Source organism: Lissotriton vulgaris, chromosome 2_1 (genome assembly GCF_964263255.1).
Source record: "Lissotriton vulgaris chromosome 2_1, aLisVul1.2, whole genome shotgun sequence".
NCBI classification, from domain to species: domain Eukaryota; kingdom Metazoa; phylum Chordata; class Amphibia; order Caudata; family Salamandridae; genus Lissotriton; species Lissotriton vulgaris.
Window position 1 is genome coordinate 333,413,198 of NC_141687.1, and position 25,049 is coordinate 333,438,246.

The 25,049-nt window shown below is 46.4% G+C and overlaps 1 protein-coding gene across 1 annotated transcript in view; it reads right to left on the reverse strand.

Moving 5' to 3' along the window:
• Positions 1 to 13,913, reverse strand: part of ABR (ABR activator of RhoGEF and GTPase) — a 1,286,060-nt gene extending 1,272,147 nt beyond the window's left edge. Inside the window, exon 1 of the mRNA XM_086955070.1 lies at positions 12,066 to 13,913. Coding sequence (XP_086811196.1) covers positions 12,066 to 13,836 — 1,771 coding nt within the window. The 5' untranslated portion in view covers positions 13,837 to 13,913. The remainder of the gene's footprint in view (positions 1 to 12,065) is intronic.
• Between the last annotated feature and the right edge of the window lie 11,136 nt (positions 13,914 to 25,049).

Here is a 25,049-nt window from a genome sequence, read left to right on the forward strand (position 1 = left end):
CGCCCCCTCCTCCAATTGTCCCTTCTGGCAGAGCCCAAAATGCAACAGAGGAGCAGAGCACTTAAAGCCCTCAGTGAGGTGAAGTTTATGAAGAACCTCCATTTCCCGACCCCATTCTTGACGTTTTTGTTCTGTCCCGATTTATTTGTCCGTATTTATATCACGAGAAGCACTTCTACGGAGTTCACACCATTGCACACACATGGATGGAGACAACTATGTTGATGTTCGCTCAAATAAATTGTCTGTTTTCAGAGGCGGCCCGAGTTTTGATTCAAACTCACTTTGTTGCGCAGGGGTCACTGTGCAATCTGAAGGCCCACCAGTAGAATTTCTGCTCTATGCTTAATTTTTGTACTGTATTTGGGGAAATAAAAGTGAATTTCGCTACATTTAGAAGCCCCGTAGGTGAAGTACACAGACTGCAAACAAAAACAAAGTCACACATGCAACTAATGTACATATTTCTTCTTACCCAATTTTTTTATGAAGATGGCGCACAATGATGAGTGTAAACAGTATTACGCGTGCAAGGAAATATACTTGTTATCCTTTCTTCTTCCCTGCATACCCTAGAACAACCTCTTCTAAGATAACTACCCTCCATTCTGCTACACAGTCTCTCCTTAGACGCTCTGTTCACTCTCTTCTCTCACTGCCGTGAGTGTTTATTCCAGTCATTTCTCTTCATCTACCGTAGCACATATGTTCTGTACCATCTCTCTCCACAGACGCCCTCTCCTCATTCCAGTTCCTTGCAATCACTGTTTGGACATGGGTCGGGTTAGAGCACCCCTCCCCCCCCCCCCATCTGTTTACAATACTGTTTTCTCTTGATTTTTTTGGGAAAAAAACCACTTTGTTTATTCTGTACAAATGGTGCTGGGCTGTGTTTGATCTGTTGGCTGGCAGGCCGAGAAATGTGCTGAGTTGCTGTAAATAGAACATCTTTATGTTTGTATTTGCTGTAGCATAAATATTCAAAGCAGAGCACCCCGCGTACAAATTTGGAGGCTTACAGCCTCATAAAGGCATGACGATAGTATCGTAGCAATGACACTGCCTCTCCCTTTCTTTGGCACTCCAGCCCTGCACCCTTACACCCCCTCTTCTCTTATCCATGTCATCCTGGATTGTGTGGAAAAGTACGTTATGACGTGCAGGCAGGAACTTTCAACAGCCATGTGTTGCTATCTTTTCCCTCTTGCAAATATTTATATCACTCATATACACCATACCTTCACCTTGTGATTTGCACCATGTCAAACGTGATCTCTTACTAGCACACAATTCACTCTAGTACACCACACACCTCGCTCTCCATCATATGCAATCATGCACAGTTACAGAACCGGAGGAAGGCTTACACTGCTGCTGCCTGTGATGTATAAGTGCGTAAACGTATTATCCACTTGCGTTCTCATTTTGGTGGTCTTTCATGGTACCAATTTGTGTATTTCACGGTTTGTTCACATTCTGCACACTTTTCTTTGTTCAGTGTTTTTTATTTCCAGTGGGTAGCTACCAAAGAGTGTTTATCTATCTATTGCCCTCACTCTATCTATCTTTCACCTTCACCCTCACTATCTCTCCATCTATTGCCCTCACTCTATCTATCTCTCTTTCTATCGCCCTCACTCTATCTATCATCCTCACTCTATCTATCGTCCTCACTCTATCTATCGCCCTCACTGCTATCGCCCTCCCTCTATCTATCTATCGCCCTCCCTCTATCTATCCATCGCCCTCCCTCTATCGCCCTACCTCTTTCTATCGCCCTCCCTCTATCTATCTATCTATAGCCCTTCCTCTATCTATTGCCCTCCCTCTATCTATTGCCCTCCCTCTATCTATCGCACTCACTCTATCGCATCACCACAGCATCACTCAGCACCTCCCTCTATCTATCTATCGCCCTCCCTCTATCTATCGCACTCACTCTATCTATCGCATCACCACAGCATCACTCAGCACCATCACAGCATCACTCAGGGGCACCACAACATCACTATGCCCTACCACAGCATCACTGAACTCCATAGCATCACTTTTCGCCACCACAACATCACTCAGCGCCACCACAGCATCAATCTGTGCCACCATTCAACAACAACTGGTTCAAATATGTTCTCTCAATGTTTCAAGCTTTATTACAAATGTCACAAAAAGATGTTAATATTTCACTTCTGTTCTTGGATTTTCGTCACGATAAAATACACTGAACATAATCTTCACTAAAGTTATTTACAAAAGTTTAAGCTATTGCCATTATAAATTACAATACCTTTTATTTAAGTATTAATTATTTTAAAAAAATTAAAAGCCATTGTTATTTGTAACATTAATACATCTAAGTCACGTAAATACAACACATATTGCATTACAAATGCTATAGGTGTCACATTGGCGAAAGGTATAACTATTGGCATTGTAAATGGCAAAGCTATTAATTTCGCTATTTTCAAAACCAACACATAAATAAAAAATGTGTAATTTACAATACCAATAGCTCAAACTTTCATAATGCGAGATCTATTGCATTGCAAATGCTTGTTTCCTATAGAGGCTAATAACAGGAGAACCACTGCATGGATAAAGCCCAATGAGCACCCTCTATGAAACAGTGAAATGATTTCAGCCAATAGGAATGCTGGCACTTTTTGCATCCTAGGTTCAGTGGCAGGGACATGATTTGGTCTTAAACAAGTGCCATATTTTTTTTTACTGTGTTGTGCCAGATTAAGATGAGCAAGAGCCATCTGCTTTATGAAGCACTTATTACTGGGCATGAATTGCTGATAATTGTTCTTATTATGCGTCCTCGCAAGTCCCTGATTATTAGTCCACAATTAATAGTGGTTAATGTTCTCTGCAGATAGCAATAGCATGTAATGTGGAAAGTGCTTCGAGACAATGCAATATGGGCTTTGTATGCTATATAAACCTTATATTGAGGATTATCATCTTAATTTTTCACAGTCATATCCACAGTATGGTGCAGTAATGAATCAACTGGCACAAGTAACGAATGACACAAAGTAACAGATGCATAAAAAACACCAACTCTGTTCTTCTGGAGCCTCCCATTTGAAGATCTTTTCACAATTTCATATTTTGGAGGAAAGACTTCAGATTATGGCATACCCGCAGAGGCCCTAATTTCATCAGGATGACAATATGTGCAACAATAACACACGTTTGCCCCTGTACAGATTTCACAAAGTTTATGAAACCTGGTAGAATCGGTGACAGTAAAATACTGCAAAAATATACCTGTTTTGCAGCGCAGAACGAGAAGAAATGTGTGGTATTTCCACATTAGTCCCACTGTCATTTTAAGAATGTTTGGGGCTCTGGGCAATACCTTTTTTGGTGTTTCCTGTTCGCAACTACAGTACGTTAACATTTACAAAAAAATTCCGTCAATTCAAGCACTTGAGATGTCAAAAAATATTCATACCATAAATAGTCTTAATAGGTATCCTAAATACACACCTTTAAAATTTCTAGACAGCGGCCACAAAATCCTTAAAATGACACTGAGTCGAGAGAAACAGTCTGGTCTGAGGGAGAAGTAAGCAGAGAGAGGAACAGCGTTTGAGATCGATGAATATAGGGGAAGTGATGACGTAGAAAAAAATAATTTCCTTCCCATGGGGACCCTAGAAATATAGGGGGCCTTGACAATTGCCCACTTTGCCAAGGTTTTAAAACGTCTTGAGTTATTCCTCATTTGGACGCCTGAACCTCAGAGGTGGAAATAAAAAACCCTCCTGGTGATTGTGGTATTTACCAGGTGCGGCATTACCCATGTAAGACAGAAAACTCATAATGAGGCCCTCAGGCTTTTCAACCAATGTTTAATCTGGATACGACCGTGAATACTTTTCGCCTCTGCGACCAGCCAATCACGAATGATATTCAAACTCGGACCCCTCCCCCGCCTTTACAATCATAAACGCGGTTCCACACAGACAGAATCGCCGACCATTTTTCTAGCTAAGTAAATTCAAAATCTGCTGACAGGTGAGCACTTCAAGCCGAACAGCACACAACAGCGAACGCCACATTTGCACAAGTACTAAAATAGACTTGTCATGTGCGACACGTGACTCGGTGACAATAAGCAGCGGAAGATGAAGGGAAGCGTCAAGCTTTGATGAACCAAACCCACAACGCAGCTTAAAACCCAAGAAAAACCGCACGACTGTGAAACAGCAAAGCAGCGAAGACACAGTCTGCAGGAAGTTACAGGTTCACTTCAAAAACCCATGAACCGGCAAGGGCAGCTCATCAACATTAACATGTACCACCAGAATCTTTTAGGCATAGCTATATAATGTTGCTCAAAAAACAAACTACCCAGTGGAGTTTCAATTTGAAAGCACCTTTCTGCGGAAAGGAACCGAGCAGCCCTCAAAGTTGATAACAAGAGTTATTACATGTGTTATTACATATGTTGCATATCAATTTAAACCTTTTTTTTAGCTTTGCAATGCTTGGGAAAAAAACAACACAAACGTAATGCTGTCTGCATAATGCACAAAGAAGATAAAGAATTTAATGTGACAAATAGCGTGATGACAGGGTGTAAAAACAGTCCCTCATGCATACCAGGGGAAGTACTTTCTGGAAGGCGGGGTGATACGGAAAAATATCCTGCTACATGAGGTGCAAGTTCTACTCCTCTAGATGGAGCCAAAACTCACTATGTGTGTTTTAAAGAATTAGCAACGATACTGTGCTGTCATTCCGGACCTAATAAAAAAAAGAGTTACTCTACTTAACACCAAAGCTCAGCACATTGTCGCTACAGGGTGCAAGGAAGTAACATAAATGTTAAAAAAAATACTAAAAAAAACTGCAAATAGAGGTTGAAATAAGAGAACACGAATATATTATTTAATGTACAGAGTCTTTGTGCACTCTGGAGTTACGGCATATCTGTACTGGGAATATATATTTTTGTATTTGTAAAGGACGAACCACCCCTCGCGGGTTTCAAGGTGCTGGGGGCCGCTAGGGAGATTAAGTGAGCTATTGCCCAGAGTCAGGTGATGCTGAGCTGGCACAGGAGCCTGGAATCGAACTGTGAGCCCCGCGCTCTGGAGTCAGCCGCTTGGCCGCTGCACCACACCTCTCTCCCAGGAAGACCGTATGCCCCCAATACTAAGTGGTCATGAACTGCGGCCCTGCCCAGAAGTTGCTGAGCACCAGTTGTGATCTTCAGAGATTCCAATGTGGAAGTGAGCACAGGAGATGGCTTTCACCAATGTTCTATGGCCAGGTCCAATTGGTACAGGGTAGGCATGAGCCCCAGCAGTGGTGTTCGAGTTCCTTATAAAGAATTCACTATGGGGATTTCAGGGGACAATATTACTTTTTGAATTCACCATTTAACTCGCTCCCCACTGGACTAATCTGAGCACAGCTTTCCACCTTCTAACTTCAGGCCTGAATTTGACTTTGGCAGGCGGAGGGATGTCCATTAGCATGGCGGAAGTCACCAACTCCACCATCTCGACAGTACTCAGCCTGCCAAATTTAGAGATGAGCACCAGCTTAGTGGTCATATCCTAACAATGTGCCGTCACTGCAGTAAATGTCTTTTTTTTCAAACCATCTTTATTACATTTTAACCAAGAATACTAATTACCCTTCCCCCCCATCCAAGCAAACCCAATACAAGGAGCATAAAAATAAAAAATAACCTTTTTTTGGGTAAGCGAGCGGGCTACATTATAAACCAATATAAATGATGAAAAGAACACATATGTAATCAGAGCAGGTCAAATCCTAACACAGTGTAACCCCAATGGGCCTTAACAAAAAGAGGGCCTTAAACAAATGACAGGCACCCCCATAATCTTAGAGAGGAAGCAGATCAACTTTGCCCCTGTGTTACGACCCATTCCCTCGATGGAGCCTTGATTTGCTGCCCCCTTTTTCGAGCTTGGTGACCTTGTGTGCGTAAAGCGCTCTTTCTGTGTGATAAATTGAGATTAACCAAGTTAGCCATTGATTATAGGGACCGGATCCCCCAGCATGCTCCACGCCCTCCCATCACCCACCCATAAATTAACACTTGAGATTTAGGTGGGTGTAAAAAACGGCCATGTTTAATATCAACACACATAAACATGACGTTGCATAAATTATCAAAACATTATTAAAAACTTCAAAATCAGAACACAAAATTAAACTGTACATTATCATTATTAATCTTCACACAGAATGTCATTATCCCCCCAGCACCAAGAGGCCCTCTGGCTAGGCTCTCCCCAGGAAGCGATGCCCACGCGAGGTGCAACCCACCTGCGTCATAGAGTGATGGGCCCCAGCCCTCGAAACCTTGTCCGCCATTTCCAGGGCACCACCACTCCTCCACCAGGTTGACCAGGATCCCAGGAGGCTCGTACCTGTCGCCCTAGCCTCCCCAACCGGTGGTCTCCATCCCCCTGTGGAGAGCTTACCTTCTCTCCCCTCAGTGCTGGCCTAAGGGAGTGCTCAAGGTGGACTCCCGTCTATGCCATCTATCTAGTCAGTGTTCCAATGTCTCTTTTCCGCCACACCCTTTCAAACCACTTAGCTAAGGGACGGGTGGGTGGGAGTTAAAGAAAACAGGCTACCGAGCCTGAGGAAAAGGGGGTCCAGTAGGTGCGAGCAGGTCACGACGCAGGCGAGGAAAGAGGCCGACCGAGTTGCGATTGTGACCTAAATAGGTCACGGCCTCTGACCCCGCCTGCGCCGGAAATACGTCACCGCTGGACAACCCGGAAGGACTTCCTCTACCCGGTCGCCTCCCATAGGGTGGCCGACCGGCTACTCTCAGCGAATGGGGTGCGTGGGCCGGGGGGCCGGCCCCTAAAGGCGGGCTCGTCTAGCCTCGCCCTTGGTAAATGAAGGGGGAGCAGGAAGCAGCCAGGCTGTCTCCAGGCACAATCTGAGCACTGTCACAGCAAGACATAGAAAGGAGGCTGGAGCCGTGGAAAGAGCGTCCTATTCCTGTGCCACTAAGATTCCCAGAAGAATCAGTTGGGGGGTAACCCTGATCCGGAGCTTTAATTGTATCTCGAGAAAATGAGATATATCCCTTCTCAGGTTCAGTAACCCTGGTCACTCTGCCAGCATATGCACTAAGTCTACCCCTGCATCCTGACAGCGTGGACAGTTTATGCCAGAAACTCCTCCCCACTTTTTAATTATCACTGGGGTGATATATAAATTGAACCATGTTTGGTAATGTTGTATCTGAAGTTTAGCTGAAATGAGAGTTGAGCGAGATAGTGCTAAAGAGGAGAGTGGCTGCAGTTACGTTCAATGTACTAAAAGTTTGGTGGAGTGCTACTGTTTGTTTTGACAGCCATCCACCAAACTTTTCACTTTTTTTTGTTTTTCAGAAACAGAGTTTCTAAAAAATAAAAGGCTAATGACTGCCATTTTCGGGTAGTCTTTTCCGGTCCCTCCCCGACATTTTTTCTTGGCAGCGACAGACATGAAAAAAAGGAATTATACTATCCACCCTAAATTGGGTGGACAGTGTAATGTCCTTCCTCAGTCAGCCCCTACTTCGTTGAGCCATTGGAGGAAGTATTTCATCGAAAGAGCCGGTGAGGTCTCTATCGAACTGAAAACGTAAGGTTCACCACTCTGTAAATGAGACTGGCAGACCGAGAACTTGGCGGGCAACATACGCCACAGCATTTGCTACCCAGAATCCTTTTAATCTCTACAACAGGGCCTCAGATAGACAGTGTATTCTTTGAAACTGTTATAGACTGCCGTGGCACACAGAGCATGTACCAAATGGTTTCAGGGGCAGCTATGTCCAGATGCACAGTACATACTGGCACCAGATCGTTGTTTGTATTAGGATTAATGGGTAGAGCTACATTAATGCCATCTCACCTTAAATGTGATTTGAATGGAAAAAATGTGCATACTGTCAAGGACTGTTCACGAAGCATGAGGCAAAATAGAGCTATTTTTCCATAGTAAAGGGTAAGGGAGCGGGTCTTCATAATGAGTTGTGGAGTTAAAACAATCAGCTCTCGACAGCCAATCAGATTTTTCTTCACATGAGCTTAAATTGAAACTCAGCCAAAAAATAGTTAGCATCCACATGAACAAACGTTTATGTTTTTCAATTTTCAAAAGAAAAATAAAGCTTGGGGATTTATACTGAATGATAAGACAGGAGCTAAGCTGGACCACTGCCCATATTTGGTTCACGTTTGGTGTAAATCTATCCAGCGGGTTTTGCCTCTGCACTTGAGCAAAAAGCCCCACCTGAGTTTCAGTGCGAAACTTTTGACACCCAATATATAATATGGTTCATGGGGACCCATTTACTTCCACTGCACTGGTCTAGCAAACAAGATACATAGAGTCAGCATTTGTGAATGTTTAGTGCAAGTTACAATGGCCTTTTTGGTGGAATATATTTTTGGCCTATCAGCACCAAATTTTCAATACAATTTTTGGACCACTAAAAAAATATAAGTTTGTTTTTGTAAAGAAACTTCTGCAAAGAAAGTGAACATAGGGATCGTTATGATCATCACCCTCTTCTCCTCTCTGTACGCAACAGCGATATCTGCCAGATAGCCAACAAGGAAGTATTAGTTTGAGGATTTAATGCATCATAAGTTAATGCCTAAATGCAACACAGAATGCAATATACTTTGTTTAAAAAAACTAGTAACACACCTTTTATATACCCCACATTTCTCCAAACAAGGCATAGTAATTGCCACAACTTCTTTTTTTTTTTTTTTTTTTTTTGAGTTCAAATCTTTTTTTATTGAGCAAAAACAATGATGATAACGGCCATAATGCATCAGTAGATTTACATTCGTATTGGAGTGACGCCGTGGTCAAGCATGGATCAATGCATATAGAACAATACATACAGGAACGGAAAATAAAGCATAATGAAAACAAGAAGGTAACATCAGACCGAATCTGTAAGTGAGATGAGATGAGATGAATGAATAAATAAATAAATGGATAAGCAAATAAATAAATAAACGAGCAAGGTAAACAATAAAATATGCCATCATTGCAATCTTCACGGTAATTGCCACAACTTCTAATCCAATGTCCCTGACCCTTTCCCCCTCCTCTCCTCCCAAAAAACAGAAGGGAGTTTTGTACAAGTCACAATTATAAACCAAGACCAGCAAGATGGCGACCTATAGTTGGACATGTAACAGCCACCTGTTGCTACCATTCACACGTTTATCTTCAATATGTTGTCACTGAATTTTTGTATGAGCATACTTTCTACGGGTTTATGAAATTAAAACCAGCGTACGTTTTTCAATATACTTGATCATGGTAATGGCCTTCATTCCAACTAAATTCCACAACAACAGAACACCTTGACTTCCATCTTTGAGAATCTCAGAACTGAAAAAAGGTGCCCTGTTTGCCAACTATAACACAGATGGTAGAAGTGAGCTGTAGAAATGGTGGTAACCAGGGGAATAGCTTCAGGAGGAGCGTTTGGGGTGTTACGCCCCCGCTAATAAATGTATTTTCTGTTAAATAGTTAGGTACAGGTGCTTTCGGTCAAGTATGGTGAAGTGTCTGTCGGATTTCACCACAAATTGTTACATACAAAGAGACTAAAACGTGAATATACTCTCTCTCCGTTTTTGAAAGTCTTAAAAGATTAAGTTAGTTTAAAAAATATTGTTTTCCCTCACCTAGTAGTACCCCTACCAATCCGCATTCCTGTCCCTTTCCACTGCCTCTTAAGCCCCTCTCATGTGTACCATTAGTCATATAATGTATTTTAGCATTTTTTCACAGCGTGACTATTAGAAAATCTGAAGCTCACCCCCACCAATCTTACTGATCAAGCCACGCCCATTGTGATAACATGCATAGCGGTCCATGGCGAGGGCACCTCAGGATAATGTTCTACATTGCAAGAGCCAGAATAGCAATTCCTATTAACATTTCCTGATGACGCACACTTTCCTGAACTGTTCTAATATACATCTCTCTTTTTTTAACTATAGATACATTCATAAAGGGCAAGCGTATACCCAAGGAGTCCCTTGGTGCTATCATGAGAGGTGTGAGGTTGGAGGATTACATGATTTAGGGATAGGCATGGTAGGGTCAAATGAAGCTGAAGGTTGGGCGCGGTGGATCTATGGAGCAGGAGAGGTTGTTGCTCACAGATCACAGGGGAGCAAGGTCCAGAAGAGAGGTCAGAGGCGGCCGCCGGGCAGTATTCTCAATGTGGGACAGGAAGGCTTTATGGCGGAGCATATTCCTTGCTAGAGAGTGGCAGGAAAGAGATTCAGTAAAGTGTGGTGTTGTCAGTAAAGATAGGTGGGTGTCCACTTGTGGTTGGGGAAAAAAAAGGTCATGTTGGTTTGGTTCGTTTACCGGAGGAAGAGGATGTACACTGTGGTAAACTGGATGCAGCGATCAATCGTGCTCATAATCAGTGCACTGACTGTGAGAGGGTTGGTCTGGATCCTGCACACGCTCTGCACCTAGTATCTGGCTGATTTGGCAGAGATGGAGGTTTCCACAATCACGCATAGAGGTGTTGACGTTTACTGCAAGTTTGGTTGTAGACAGGGTAGCATCTGAGTGTGAGGCAAGAGGAGAACAGTGCAGATGGAGTGTGGTCCTGTGGGGTGAGTGAAGTAAAGTATTTGGGTTTTGGAACTATTCCATCAACAGGATCAACCAGGTATCTGATATTGGACGGCATTCAGACAATTCAAGATCTGGATAAAGGAAGAAAGATAGCCAGAATGAGGAAAAAATGAGGGTCATTTGAGAATGGGTGGTAGGGGAGGCTGAGTGATGCCCTAATACTATTTAGAGGAGGTATGCCACCTGGAGAGGTGGAGAATAAAGACAAGAGAAAAGCACTAAGGACAGACTAGAAGGGCAACAATGGTTAGAAAAGCGGCAGGTTTGAGCCGCACCAGGACACTGACAATGGACAGTTGGAAAGGTAAGAGAACAAGTTAATCCTGGAGCAGGCGATGGACGGTGTTGAATGCACTAAGAGGTCAAACACAACGAGGGTTACTATCAGGCGGTTGTGAGGTATTGAGGTTATAAAACTGGACACAAGTGGGACTGACAAGTTTAAGATGGTTGTTTTCAGAGAGACTGTGTGAGAGTCAATTGATCAAGAGCCCGTCCAGTATTTTAGAGGTCAAGGTCAGAGGAGAGTTGGGTGATAGCTGGAGAGCAGGTGTGGATTTTCACCAATGGCACACCCATTGTCGAGGGGAGCCAGCAATGAAGGGAAGGGCAATTATACAAAGTTTAACAGAAGAGACTCTGCAGGGAAGAGATCTGTGCTTACCAGTCTGCAGTATGACTGTGGTAAATCTTGTCAACATGGGCTGGTAGGCTCAAGTGTGGGAAGATGACTTTATGCTCTTTTTTCAATAGAATCTATGCAGACAGATTAGGTGCCACTTCAAAGTGCTACTAATGCATTTAATTATTACCTCGTCGTCCGTTTTTCATCCCATTCCTTATCCAGGAGCAGCGTGTCTGCTCCACAGAACGTTTTACCTAGCTAAGGCCAAAATACTGCCCCAAATGTGGCGCTGCCTACCATGCAGGCATAAAGAGGGAAGTATGACACCTTGACAGCCTGAGAATACCAAAGGAACTACAAAAAAAAACTATCACCAGAAACCAGAGAGAAAGGGACGGGTCCAGGAACGGAACAGAAAAACCAGGACTTAGAATAATGACGATAACCTGCAAGTAACCAGGCATTCCAGGCCGCCCTAGACTCTTCGTTTACCTGCCCCCTGCATCACCATAGAGTCCTACGACAATATGTTTCCACGCCAGTCTTTGCTATCACTAGAAATGCCTCCATGTTTTTATAACGTACATCAGTTCTGGGTTACAGGACAACAGACAACCTCCTTGCAGAAAGCTGTCTGGTCACAATAAAATATACATTAAACTCTCAGGATAGACTTTCTATTCCTCACATCACCCATAACCAAGCCCAGACATGGTGCTCCCTTGGCCCTTACAGTTCCTCCAAAGACCCCTTTTACCTGCGTGTGTCCAGTCTTCTTCGCTGTTGTATCCATCGCTGCCCTTGTCTGAAGAATCCAGGTAGTAAGACTCCATGCTGGGTACATGCAAGAAGCGCTTCATCTTCCGAAAATGATCCCGGATAGCTTTGGCCATGGACTCTTCCTCGTGGGGCGGCTGTAAGGCGGCCAAAACAGAGAACCTATCCCGAGCATGAGGCTCGCTTGCGCGAGGCAGGGGCTCCTCGTGCCCCATGTCACTCGCTGGCCTGGATTTAGTCCCCATGTTGGGAGGATTCTCTTTGGTGGCCATGGGCTCCTCCTTTTCCTCGTGCTTGTAGTGAGGGCCAGGTGGATGACGTGTTCCTGTGGCCCTTGGCCACCGGTGAGGGCTCCCAACCCGACCTCTACCCAGTTCCGACTCACGGTCCCGGGGACGGCGGCGCCCAATAGATGGAAGCAGGTAGCCCCGCACAAACCTACTGTTGTGGTCAACCTCATCATCACTATCGTCAAAGCTGCAGAAGTCTTTGTCCTGCGAATCTTGCTTTGCCACCGAGGAAGTCAGCTGCTCCCCAAACTCCTCAATGGGATGAGCCTGCCCCCCACTTTGCAAATCCAATCCTTGCTCCACAGATCCTCCAAGGGGTTGCGAATCGCGGTCTTGTGGGAGCAGCACTTCTTGAACCTGCTCTGTGGCAGGCACCAGCTCCAGGGTCTCAGCTGGTAGTGGTGGTGTGACCCCGGTGGTTCCCTTGGTGGGCAGCGTCTGCTCTCCTGTGTGATCTACTGGGGGAGGTGCCCCAGTCTCACCTGGACCATGATGAGCCTGCTCAGAGGTGTGTCCTGCCGGCATTGGCTGCATTGGAATACTTGGCTGCTCTTTGCTTTCTGCAGGTGGTGGATGCTCCTCGGTTGTTGGTTCCAGGGATTGTGGCTGCAGCGTTATCTTTATGGTGGGAATTACCACCGCCCTCACCGTCAGGGGCGGCTGCGCCTGGTGGCTGAGATCAGGGTGAGGCACATCTGGCCGCTCCCTGGTCTCCCTCATGGGCTCACTCTGCCCCTCAGCGGCTTCTGGGGCCTCAGTCTCCCCCTGTGGTACCGACTGTCCTCGGATGTCCCCTGTAGGCGCAGGTGTCCCATTGACCTCTCCTAGGGGGTCACTGTGCTTCAGGGTCTCCTCCAAGGCCTCTGGCTGCTGTCCAGGTTCCCTCTCGGTCACTGGGGGCTCTTTCACCTCCCCCAGGGACTCTCGCCTTCCCCCGGTCTCTCTCAAGTCCCCCTGCAGCTCTGCTGGCGGTCCTCCGCTCAGCCCCAGGGCCTCTATCTTGTCCTCATCCTCCCTCGGGGGTGGTGGCTGCTGCCTGGTTTCTGCAGGTGGTGGCGCAGGCTCTCCTTCCGGCGGCGGGCGCTCTCTGATCTCTCCTTCCTTTACACCTTGTAGTTGTGATGCACATGTTTCGGTTGTTTTGGCCTGGCAGTCCGGGCTCTCGCCGGACCCTGTGTGCACCCTCGAGTCCTCGCTTCCTTTGTCGGGCCCCCCTTGCCCCATGGATGCAGTGTGTTGGGGTGCTGTCCTGGGCCCCCCTTTGTGCCGCTCCAGGGTCCTCTCCAGGTAGCCAAGCCGAAAGGTCTCCCGCTCCAGCTGCTGATGCAGGAGGCGCAGGGCCCCCCGGCAGCGCTCCAGCTCGCGCTCCAAGTCCGGGACCGACTGCAGATCCATGCAGGGGACAGGACAGCCGGGGAACTGCTCCTGCCAGCAGCGGGCGAAGTCCCCGGGGTCCCACATGGCGCAGCCCCTTGGGTGAGCCCGCAGTTGCACCGCCTCCGGGGGGAGCGCGTCCGCGAGGTCCGGGCCTCTCACAGGTTCATCGGCTGCCTCTACCTGCGGCCAGAGTGTGGAGGTCTGTCACTGTCAGCCGAGAGAGGTGCTGTCTCGAGCTCCCCGGCACCTCTCACACACGCTCTTCAAACCTTTAGCAGTCACAGGGGCCAGTCTCTCTCTCCCTCCCAAGTCACTCACTCCACCCCACCGAGTCTCGTGTCTATAACTCTAAGGTGCTTCCTCGTCTCCTATGGCTGTCTGCACGCCTGTCTCCCACGGGTGTCTGTCTGCCTGTGACCTGTCTTTTCCGGAAGTCTGCACCTCGGGAGAGTCCCGGATTCCACAGTGGGTCGCGGCACCTGTGCCCTTCTAAGGTGTCGACCACGTCTGTCTCCCAGTGGGTGTGTCTACTTCAGTCTCCAGGTGTTATTCCTCTTTGCCCAGAGATGTCCTGATCGGCACTCTGCGTTTTGCAGTCTCGCGCGCCCTGCTGTCTCCTGTCTGCTCACTGTGCCGTCTCGGGGGTGTCTGCTCTCTTTGCTGTCCCCCGCAGTCTCGCTCTTTCTTATCTCTCTGCCTCTCACGGGCTCCGGCGCTTCCGGCAGATTCTCAGTTTCTTGCCTGTTTCCCTCCCTCCCCTCTCCGCCGCAGCCCCGCCCTCCGCGGGACTGACAGCGGGAGCTCAGCTGACGGCTGCCCGTGCCCGCCTCGCCGGAAAGGTGCGTGCAGGGAGGTCAGGCTCTGTGCACAGGTTACTTTACTGTGCAACCCCTCACGCTCCCAGCGAGAGAAACTTTATTGTAACCCCTCAGGCAACTTTACTGTAACCTCTCACACGCCCAGCGAGGGGAGCGAGTCCCTCCCCTAGGCACGGGTACAGTAACTGGGAGGGTGGGACGGGGCGCAACCCTTATCCAGTACCATCCTGTCGCCGACCCTCCCTCCTTAGGCAAATGGTGATGCTTGTATATTGTTAGACTATTTCCTTCAGTGCCAAACTTGCTAAAACATTAAAGAACGTTACCACGTGCTGGAGACAGGTTGCTGCACTCTGGCAACCAATAGCAGAAGCATACACCCAGGCGGTAAAGAGCGGCATTTTAGGCTGGCATTTAGGCAGCAGGTAAGTGTAAGTGCGCGATGTATTTTTTAGGGAAATATTCACGACAGCGACTTTATCTGCAGATACAAATAGTTCGTCAATGTTGTTACTGCTAGAAAGTTGGGGAAGTAAATGACAGGAGATGATAGCTTGCCACAATGTCAACTACCATAGAGTAAAACTCCAAAAGCTGGTAAAAATGCCAAAAAATGATAACAGCCTGTATTTTAATTTCCACAAGTTTACACAAACTTCTTGGTAGGCTCCACTTTTTCCAAATTTCGGTATAATTTATCAATATTGTTTTCTGTTTGTCTTCATCCCACTCATAAGAGCTAAAATACAATGTTTACTTCTTATTTTAATTTATTTTAAAGGTTTTATATACAGGGGCGACTGGTGACATTTCAAAGTGGTGGGGCGTAAAAGAATTGTCATACTTTACTGCGGCGAGCGAGAGTAGCGAGCTAGCCTGACCCACCAACAGGGGTTTGGGGGGTTCCCCCCCACCCCCGAGAAAAATTTGAAAAAAGAGTGGGCAAATGGTGCATTTTCAAGCAAATCAGAAGGTGTGAAGAACAGCTCATTCAATACTACTGTTTAGAGTTGTGGGAGTTAAGAAAACTTATAAAAGTTTGACCCATAATCAGACCCCCCAGGATATAGCGGCATAGATTAGCAAATTTAGCGGCACAAAAATGGAAATTTAGCGGCACAAATATGGAAATTTAGCGGCAATTTTGCGGCATTTTATGTGGCCATTTTTCCTACAACAAGCACAGATATCTTAGTTTTTTTAGTTATTTAACAACATGAAGCTATGTATATTTGGTTTCTTTACAATATAGACACTTTGGGGTAGATTTACAAGCCCCTTGCGCTGCTTTTACGCCACCGTTGCGTCACTTTTGTGACGCAGCGGCGGCGCAAAAGATGCACCATGGTACAACGTGACGCCGGAGAGTACGGCCAGGGTGCGGATAGTACGGCCCATGTGTGCAGAATCCGGCCCACCTGCGGATGTAAAGATACGACTCGCAAACGATCTCTGTAAATACTAAAAGTCATAAAGTTAGACCTTTGTCTAAGATTACCTTTGGGAATCGGCCCATAAGTTTCTCATTGCTTAAATAGATGTAATTTCTGATATTTATGTTTCCCTCGTCTTCATTGCTTGATTTGCTTGTGAGAAAGTGTCATTCATGATCGTTGAAATGTAACTCATATTCACACTGAAAGTATGAAAATGTCAGACATTGCAATCTGAAGCCTTGACAGTTATGCCGTTTTATTTACGAATAGAGGCCACTATTATTTTGGCGCCAGCGCGTACTTTCTGTTCCAGAGAACACTGCTTGTTGGTGGTGCAGCAGATCGCAGAGTGTTGTCACGAAGGAAACGGTGGAAAACCACTCGAGAAAGTTTTAAATCTTTCTGTTTGAGAAAATTCAACAACAACAAGTGAATCCCAAAAAGAAATTGCTGCTCCTCAACAAAAGCGTAAAGATGAGATCGTTATTCATTACCAATCAATGCTTGGTTTTAACATTAAATGCACCGCACAATTAATTGTTTACCAGAGAGGCTTTTAATTGGGCACCTGCAAAGAGAGGCACTGTGGCATTATATGTGCCTCGGAGATCAGCACCTCTCCCCCTTCGTGAACATCACGAAGAAAGGAAGGAAGGCCTGTCCAAAGAGCCAGCACCTGTCCGTCAGACAGTACGGGGGGGGGGGGGGGGGGGGGGGAAATAAGAGCAGGCGCCCTTGGCTCGTGCAATCAGTGCAGAAACAGCAGGCGGCCTTAGCTTTGACCATTGTGCAAACCAGCAGGCGGTGGTGACGGCTTGTAGGTTGGCTGGAGAGGCAGGCAGACAGCCACAAACACGCCAGGTACGGTAAACTACCCAATCCACAGGCGATAGCCGCACAATTGTTAAATGGGCTGGCGCTGGGCTTGACACCTTCGTCCTTCCTAATGTTTCTGTCACGCTGTGACTTGTAGGTTTGCAAATTCGTGTTGACTGAATCTCCAAGACGCGCTGGAGGTGTCTGATTTCACACGAGCCCTTGTGGCAGCTTTGCAAAGGAATCCCTGACAAAGATCTTTCAGCATGCTGTGTGAAAAGGATTAACGCTCACACGCATGCACGCACGCTGTCTGTCACACACACTCTTACGCACACATGGCTGTATGTGTCTTTTGATATGGTACATACACACAGACCCCCCAGGATATAGCGGCTTTTGTAAAAAGGCCGCGATTTCTAGAAAAATGCCGATTTCGCGGGCACTTTTGTAAAAATCGCGGCATTTTTTCAAAATTGCCGATTTCGCGGCAAATCGCGAAATCGCGAAATCGCGATATCCTGGAGGGTCTGCATAATGAGAATGCTCTGTGAATATGGAACTAAAATGAACAACAATTTACTGGTACCGCAGTAGCACAACTATTCTTAATCATACTGGATAGAACCACAAGCGAACATGTACAATACCATGATTGACAGGGTGATGAATTTTCTTGGACACTAGCGCTTAGGGAATGTAGAAATTTCTCACTCCAAGGCTCTCAAACATATCTGCATATCTTTCAGACACCTCTTATGCGAGTTAACAAATGAGTAGAGAACTGTGAAAACTATTCACACATCAACAGTATGTTTTTGTGCAGTGCTTTGAGGCGCTGACCATACATGCAGACAGGGGGTTGGACACAGGTTGAGCGCACCATGCATGGCGAAACACAGATGTGTCCCACACACACCACTGTAAAACACTGCCATTACAAGATGGAAGCCATGACAGGTGCATCACTATTGAGGCAGCTAACTAGAGGTGTTAACACGCTCAGTGCAACAGTGTTCCACTGTGGTACCAACAGACTCAAGTTATGATGCTGGCTGCGCCACTGCCCTGTGCTTCTGTTAACCATTTGCCAAACTTGTGCCACCTAGAAGCAGGCCTAACAACACTATTAGGCGCTATATAAACAACTGCCTCCTGCCTACAATCAACAACAACATCTGGATAATGCAGCTGCACTGGCATGTTTGGGGAGGGAGTATAATGAAGTGGTAAATTGAAGCCAAAAACTGTGTTTCTCTTGCAAACATTCCCCAAACAAATCTGTAACTCTTTTTCCTAAAAGATATTTCCATTTGACAATTTGAATACACCTGATCCAATTTTAAGCACATCAAAGGCAAATACTAAATGTAATGCTGGACAGTTGGCCCTGAACTAACTGATTTCCTTTTAAACTTACTAATATCATTTAAGAATATTTTTCCTGCGATCCCCAGGCAGTCAGAGTGTGTAATGAAAGGCAAAACAAAATGAACTGGGGAGTTATAAAAAAACACACATAGACGGACATTAGGCCAAAAGGAGCATGCAAGGAACAAGCGAAGGGTCTCCATGGATGTGCTCTGGTCATTCATAGCACGGGGTGGAGCACGATGTTCAACCTAGCCCAATAGGTTAAGGTATCTACTGCACAGTACTGGGACTCTGCATTTTATCAAAGTCGGATGGGGGGGGGGGGGGGCGGGGGGGGGGGGGTGGGATTGCACTAGAGTTGAGTAACCAATACATCTGTCTGCACAAAAATACAATTACTTTGTAGTGGGCGCTACATTTTATGGTGAAGTGAGAGCAAATGCTGTCAGCAGAGATTGTAGCGCGAATGTCAAGCTCTACAAGAAGTTAAGCACTCACAGGCAGTGCAGCCTTGTTACAGGCATTTAGTAGACAGGATCTGCGGAGGCTGAAAAACAAATTTTTTTACTCCCATAACAACTGCACATAACCAGGAGGTCTCAGGCTGTGCATTGTAATGCTCCGAAATGTCAGGCGTAACTCTCAAAACTCAAGCAGTAATAAAATGTTCAAAGTCTGGTGTTGTTTCTTACCTGTAAGTTGTATAGAAAAGTGTCATCATTGGAAGGGACCTGGTTGCTCTCAAAAACTGCACCTCAGTACTCGATGTTTATTCCATCAAAGTACCCTTCAACAATTATTTACTCCGCCCGCAGTATCCCCTAGTAGTCTGTGTCCAGCCTCGCTGCTATGGGAGACGGTGTCACTGCTGCTTCCTATTCAAACTGACCAGATGTTTGCAAGAATGGATGCGGGTCTTTGAGGGGTTTCTTCTTAAGCTGCCTCCCGATGAAGCAAAAACAATTCCCTCTATGTGCCTGTAATTGGGAAAGTGGAAAGCCATTGATCTGGTGCAAGCTTCCCTTCCGTCTGCTCATCTCCATCCCAGCAGTCATTAGAAGCCTAATGTGCACACATATGAAAGGATTGGGAGGGAGGGCGAGGGGTGAGAGAAAAGTAGTCCAAAAATTGTTTGTGTGTGTGTAAAAGGCCGCTTTATTAGGAAACAGGTGCACATTACAAAATACAACCTCGGCAAACGCCTTACAAAACTAAACCTCACTAAATAAATAAATAAATAACCAAACGGGCCCCCAACCCCCAACCCCTACATATTTGGGCCCTCCCCACAATACATCAATAACATTATAACATCAATATACATTACGTCATGATAAAGCATTACATCATCAATAAACATTACGTCATGAATATAAAACATACGTCATCAATAAACTTTATTCATCAAACCAAAATTGAATTAACATTTGGCATGGCCTCCGTAATCATCGATCCTGCCTGACCCTGCACTCCTGCAGAATACCCCTTTTCAAAACTGAACGGTCAAACCATGACCAACCTGCCCCGGCCCCAGTCCAAGAAAATTCTAACGAACTTATAACCAACAATCAACCTAAAACCGAACTGATACACCACGACCCCGCACTGCACCTGCTCCTAGCGACAAATACAAATACAAGAAACAACCCCTGCACACCGGTAACCCATAAAACAGCCTTTTGAAAAAGAAAAATCATCAAAAAGATGAGAAAAAACGAGGGAGCGAGGGGAATAAAATACTACAGAAAAAACAGGGAGGGCGGGTGGGACAAAAAGTTAAAGCACCTAGCCACCAGGTCACCAAACCTAAAATGGTGGCGGATAGCGGGAAAGGTGGAATTTATACTTGGGCTGGCTGGTCCTACTAGACCAGCCCAAAACTAGAACATTCTGGCAACTTCTGGAAATAACCCCTCGCAGCCCTCCCAAACCGCCCGGGGGAGGAGACCTCCCTTCGGTCGGCTCCCTCCCCCAAGCCCCCCTTGGGAGGGAGGGCGAGGGGTGAGAGAAAAGTAGTCCAAAAATTGTTTGTGTGTGTGTAAAAGGCCGCTTTATTAGGAAACAGGTGCACATTACAAAATACAACCTCGGCAAACGCCTTACAAAACTAAACCTCACTAAATAAATAAATAACTAACCAAACGGGCCCCCAACCCCCAACCCCTACATATTTGGGCCCTCCCCACAATACATCAATAACATTATAACATCAATATACATTACGTCATGATAAAGCATTACATCATCAATAAACATTACGTCATGAATATAAAACATACGTCATCAATAAACTTTATTCATCAAACCAAAATTGAATTAACATTTGGCATGGCCTCCGTAATCATCGATCCTGCCTGACCCTGCACTCCTGCAGAATACCCCTTTTCAAAACTGAACGGTCAAACCATGACCAACCTGCCCCGGCCCCAGTCCAAGAAAATTCTAACGAACTTATAACCAACAATCAACCTAAAACCGAACTGATACACCACGACCCCGCCACCCAGAAAGGTAGGCAAGTGGGGGGGGGGTGAACACACGGAGCCTTCCTTTCTGCCCCCCAACCGCGTAGCGAACGGAAAGATAATGGGAATCAACGCTGCATGGCCAAAGCCCGTGCTAACACCTCACGAAGCTCTAAAAGATAACGGTCCATACCCACACGTGACAAATGTACTCCGTCATCCCGGAAAAACTCTACCGACTCAAATTTTATTTCCCTGTGCGATATCCTACTAAAACCGAGGCCCCTGCAGCAACGAGACACCTCCGAATTCACCTTCTTCCTCGCCCGATCCACAGCCCTGGGGTTCACAGCCCCTCTCCATGACCTACGCGGTATCAACTCTGTCCAAAACACATGGCACCCAGACCAGAGTTCCTTAATGAGGCTTAAATCCCGTTTCATAGCCCGCAGTAATACAACCCCTTTCGTGGCACAAAGATCATTTTCACCCAAATGAATGACTAAAATATCCGGGCATAAACCGCCCACCATGTTATTGTTTAAACAAGGGATTAACTCTCTCCAGAGCATCCCACCTTTACCCTTCCATACAATATTAAACATCCGATCATTAAAGCCGAGTTGTTCTCCAAAGTAGCTCCGTGCCGCCTGGACTCTGGCCCATTTAACGAAGGAATGCCCCACTATCCAGACCGTGACCACTGGCGATCGAGGTCCAGCAACGGATCCTGAAAGAGAAAACACAATTAGAACACATGTCTAGGCTGAGAACGCCTGCGCGTCTTCTGCCGGGCTCCGCACATAGCGCCTGAAACAATTAGAAGACCAGCGCCCCAACCTCATAATATCCGTGTCCGTCCAACCTCTGTGAAAGGCCTCCGTGGCTGCACCTATACGAAAAGAATGAGTACCATATAAACTACTATCCAGCCCAATGTGTTGCAGGGCTTTACGGAGAACCATCCGTAACTGATAAGATGTGACAGGTAAACCATTAATGTGTTGAAATACGAGGGCCTCATCCCCACCCCCGCACAATGAACGCCAGCGCCGCGCCAGCACTAAAGGGCAAGTGAGCTTTGGGACGCGCGCTTGTAACCAAACCCCTTTACCTTTACCCGTTTGATCAGTTTTGGAGCTGGATAGCCAAACATGAAAACCTTCGTCATAACAAAAAACATCCCTCCAGTGTAAACCACCCTTCTGCTTGGTCCCCAACAACTCAGAGACCCTAAAAGCTCCAAAAAACATAAACGCCATGAGCATGGAAAAAACACACGCCTCAAAATCATCTGAACATACCAAAGGTAAGACTGTAATTAACCTAGCCAGTATTTGCCAGGATAGTGGAGCCCGAGATCGCACAACATGACCCTGTTCCCTGGCCCATCCCTCAAGCATTCTCCTGCCTATTTCCCCGGCTGACGGGGTGTAACCCCATAATAACTGTCCCATAAAAGCAATACCCGCTAGTTTCCCCGCTATAGTCACTTTAGTGAGGCCCTTATCCATGAGGTCTAGTATAAAATTAACAACATCCTCTGACCGCTGCGACGAATCCTCCCGTCTGACAGCTCCAGAAGCCAAGAAGTCCCTCCAGGCCAAGGAATAGGCCGTACGTGTGGACACCGATAAAGAACCTACCACCAATTGTACGACCCTACTTCTCCTACACGCCACAGATGAGTCGGCATCCGAGTCGGGGATCTGTCTGCCTCCCTCGCCAGTCCACGGAATCTCCCCCACTGTGAACGAGACAAAGCATCCGCAATGTCATTGTCCACGCCAGGAATGTGTAAAGCACGAAAATGAATGTCGTGTTTCAAACAACCCAGAACGAAAACTCTCATTAATTTCAAAACCTGTTCGTCTCTGGCAGACTGTCGGTTCACAATCTCCACAACAGCCATGTTATCCACACGAAACAAAACCTTCTTGTGTGCCAATTCCTCCCCCCACAGTGTCAAGGCCACCAAAAGAGGGAACAATTCCAAGAAGGTGATGCTGCGACCACCATTCAACCATTCATCCGGCCAACGTTCCGCACACCATCTGCCGTTCCAGAAAAGGCCAAAACCATCACTACCAGCCGCGTCAGAGAACATCTGTACGTCCCACTGGAAATCCACATCCCTGACCAAGGGAACACCATTGAAAGAGGTCAAAAAGAACTTCCACATTCTCAAATCTTCCTTTACACCAGCAGACAGGCGCACACGATGATGAGGCAAGTGGTGTCCTGATAAAGCCCTACCTAGTCTCCTACAAAAAGTCCTACCTGCTCTCACCACCCTACAAGCGAAATTCAAATGACCCAATAGCACTTGGATTTCTTTTACCAAAACTTTCCTTTTGGCCAACATTGTCTCTAGTAGTTGCACCATGTTGCTCCTTTTATCCTCAGGCAAGCGAGCAGACATAAGTACAGAATCAATTTCAATACCCAAGAAGGAAAGGACCGTACTGGGGCCCACTGTCTTTTCCGGAGCTAAAGGAACTCCTAGATCCTCCATGAGCCCATGGAATGTGTCCAGAGCTGCCTGGCACTCCGCGGAGCCCGGGGATCCAACAAAGAAAAAGTCATCAAGGTAATGTGTCACCAGGGAATGCCCAGTCTGATTCGAAAAATACCACTGTAAGAAAGTGCTAAAACATTCAAACAGCGCACATGAGATTGAACAGCCTATAGGTAGAGCCTTGTCCACATACCATTGACCACCGAATTGGATACCAAGAAGGCACCAATCGTCAGGGTGTACCGGCAACAGTCGGAAAGCAGATTTTATGTCACACTTGGCCATTTCAGCGGCTGCCCCCGCTGTCACAACTAGTGACATGGCCACATCCACAGAAGAGTATGATACCGACACATCCTCCGGGGCAATAAAATCGTTAACTGAGGATCCCTCCGGCCATGAGAGATGTTGGATGAGTCTGAACTGACCTGCCTCTTTCTTAGGAACGACTCCGACTGGAGAGACAATCAAATTGAGTAACGGCCACTCTGTGAACGGGCCAGCCATCCTACCCTCCTGAACTTCCTTAGTAAGTTTGTTTTGTACAACTGCGGGATGTTCCAAAGCCGATTTTAAATTGGCAGACCACCTCCGCTCCCTGGACCCTAGGTAACCCAGTCGGAAACCAAACTGAAAACCATCTAATAACTTGATTTTTGCAGACTCGTCGTCATAATCCTGTAAGGCAATCCGTAGCTTGTCCAGTTTAACCGGAGTACGAGCCTTTGGCCCCAGAACCCTTATTACCTCTGGATCCCCGACCCCTTGAGTTGGAAGTACCTGAACCTGACTGTTTCCCCTGGTGGCTGCCCGAAGGCTCATTGTCCCAACATTTAGATAACGGGTGTTTCCTCCCGCAGCCTGAACACTCATGCCTGAATTTACAGTATTCCCTAATACAGGAACCCCTATTGAATTCCCAACAGAAACCTGACTCTGAGTGGGTGTTAGAGCTGGACCCCACCCCTCCCCGGGTGGGCTTCCCCTGAAAGGGCCGGTACACTAGAGGTAAACCACTGGCCGTGAACACAGTCTTCCCCCCAGCTGATGACCCCATTGTGTGTTGCCATAAATCATTATCAAGTTCACCCCATTTTGCCTCAGGGTCCCACGCCATCCTGGCCCTAAATTCCTCGTCGTATTGAGACCAGGCAAAACCACCCCCGGTAATCTGAGCTTTACGAATCACATCCATGTACTTAAACATGGAAACGCTGCGCTCAGGGAACTTTTCACAGTACACACTGGCATAAATCAAAAACGCAGCCGTCCAATTTTCAATATTTAAAGGGACCTTCGGGCGTTTAGCCAACTCAAATTCTTCCTCTTTAGAGCCCTCCTTAGACCGGACCTCTCGATGGAGAAGCTTCAGGAGCTCCACATACTCACCATTCCAAATTCTTTCTTTAGTACTAAGCATCAAGTGGGCACCCAGAGGCTTCGTCACCCCCATATATGGTAATTTTTTGATTTTTAGCTCTTTACTAGCCACAGGCTCTTTAACAGTGCTGGAAGCACCAGCTATAACACTACTGTCCGATTTGTCTGAAATCTTGCTGGAAGCACCAGCCATAACACCACTGTCCATCGTTACTGTAAGTTTGCTGGAAGCACCAGCCATAACTCCACTGTCTACTTTGTCTTTAACGTTGCTGGAAGCACCAGCTATAACACCACTGTCCCCTTGATAAGGAACTTTGCTGGAAGCACCAGCTATAACACCACTGTCCCCTTGATGAGTAACTTTGCTGGAAGCACCAGCTATAACACCACTGTCCCCTTGTTGTGTAACTTTGCTGGAAGCACCAGCTATACCACAGTCCCCTGTACTTTGTAAAAACATATCGTCAGTACCCACTGCAGTGTCTTT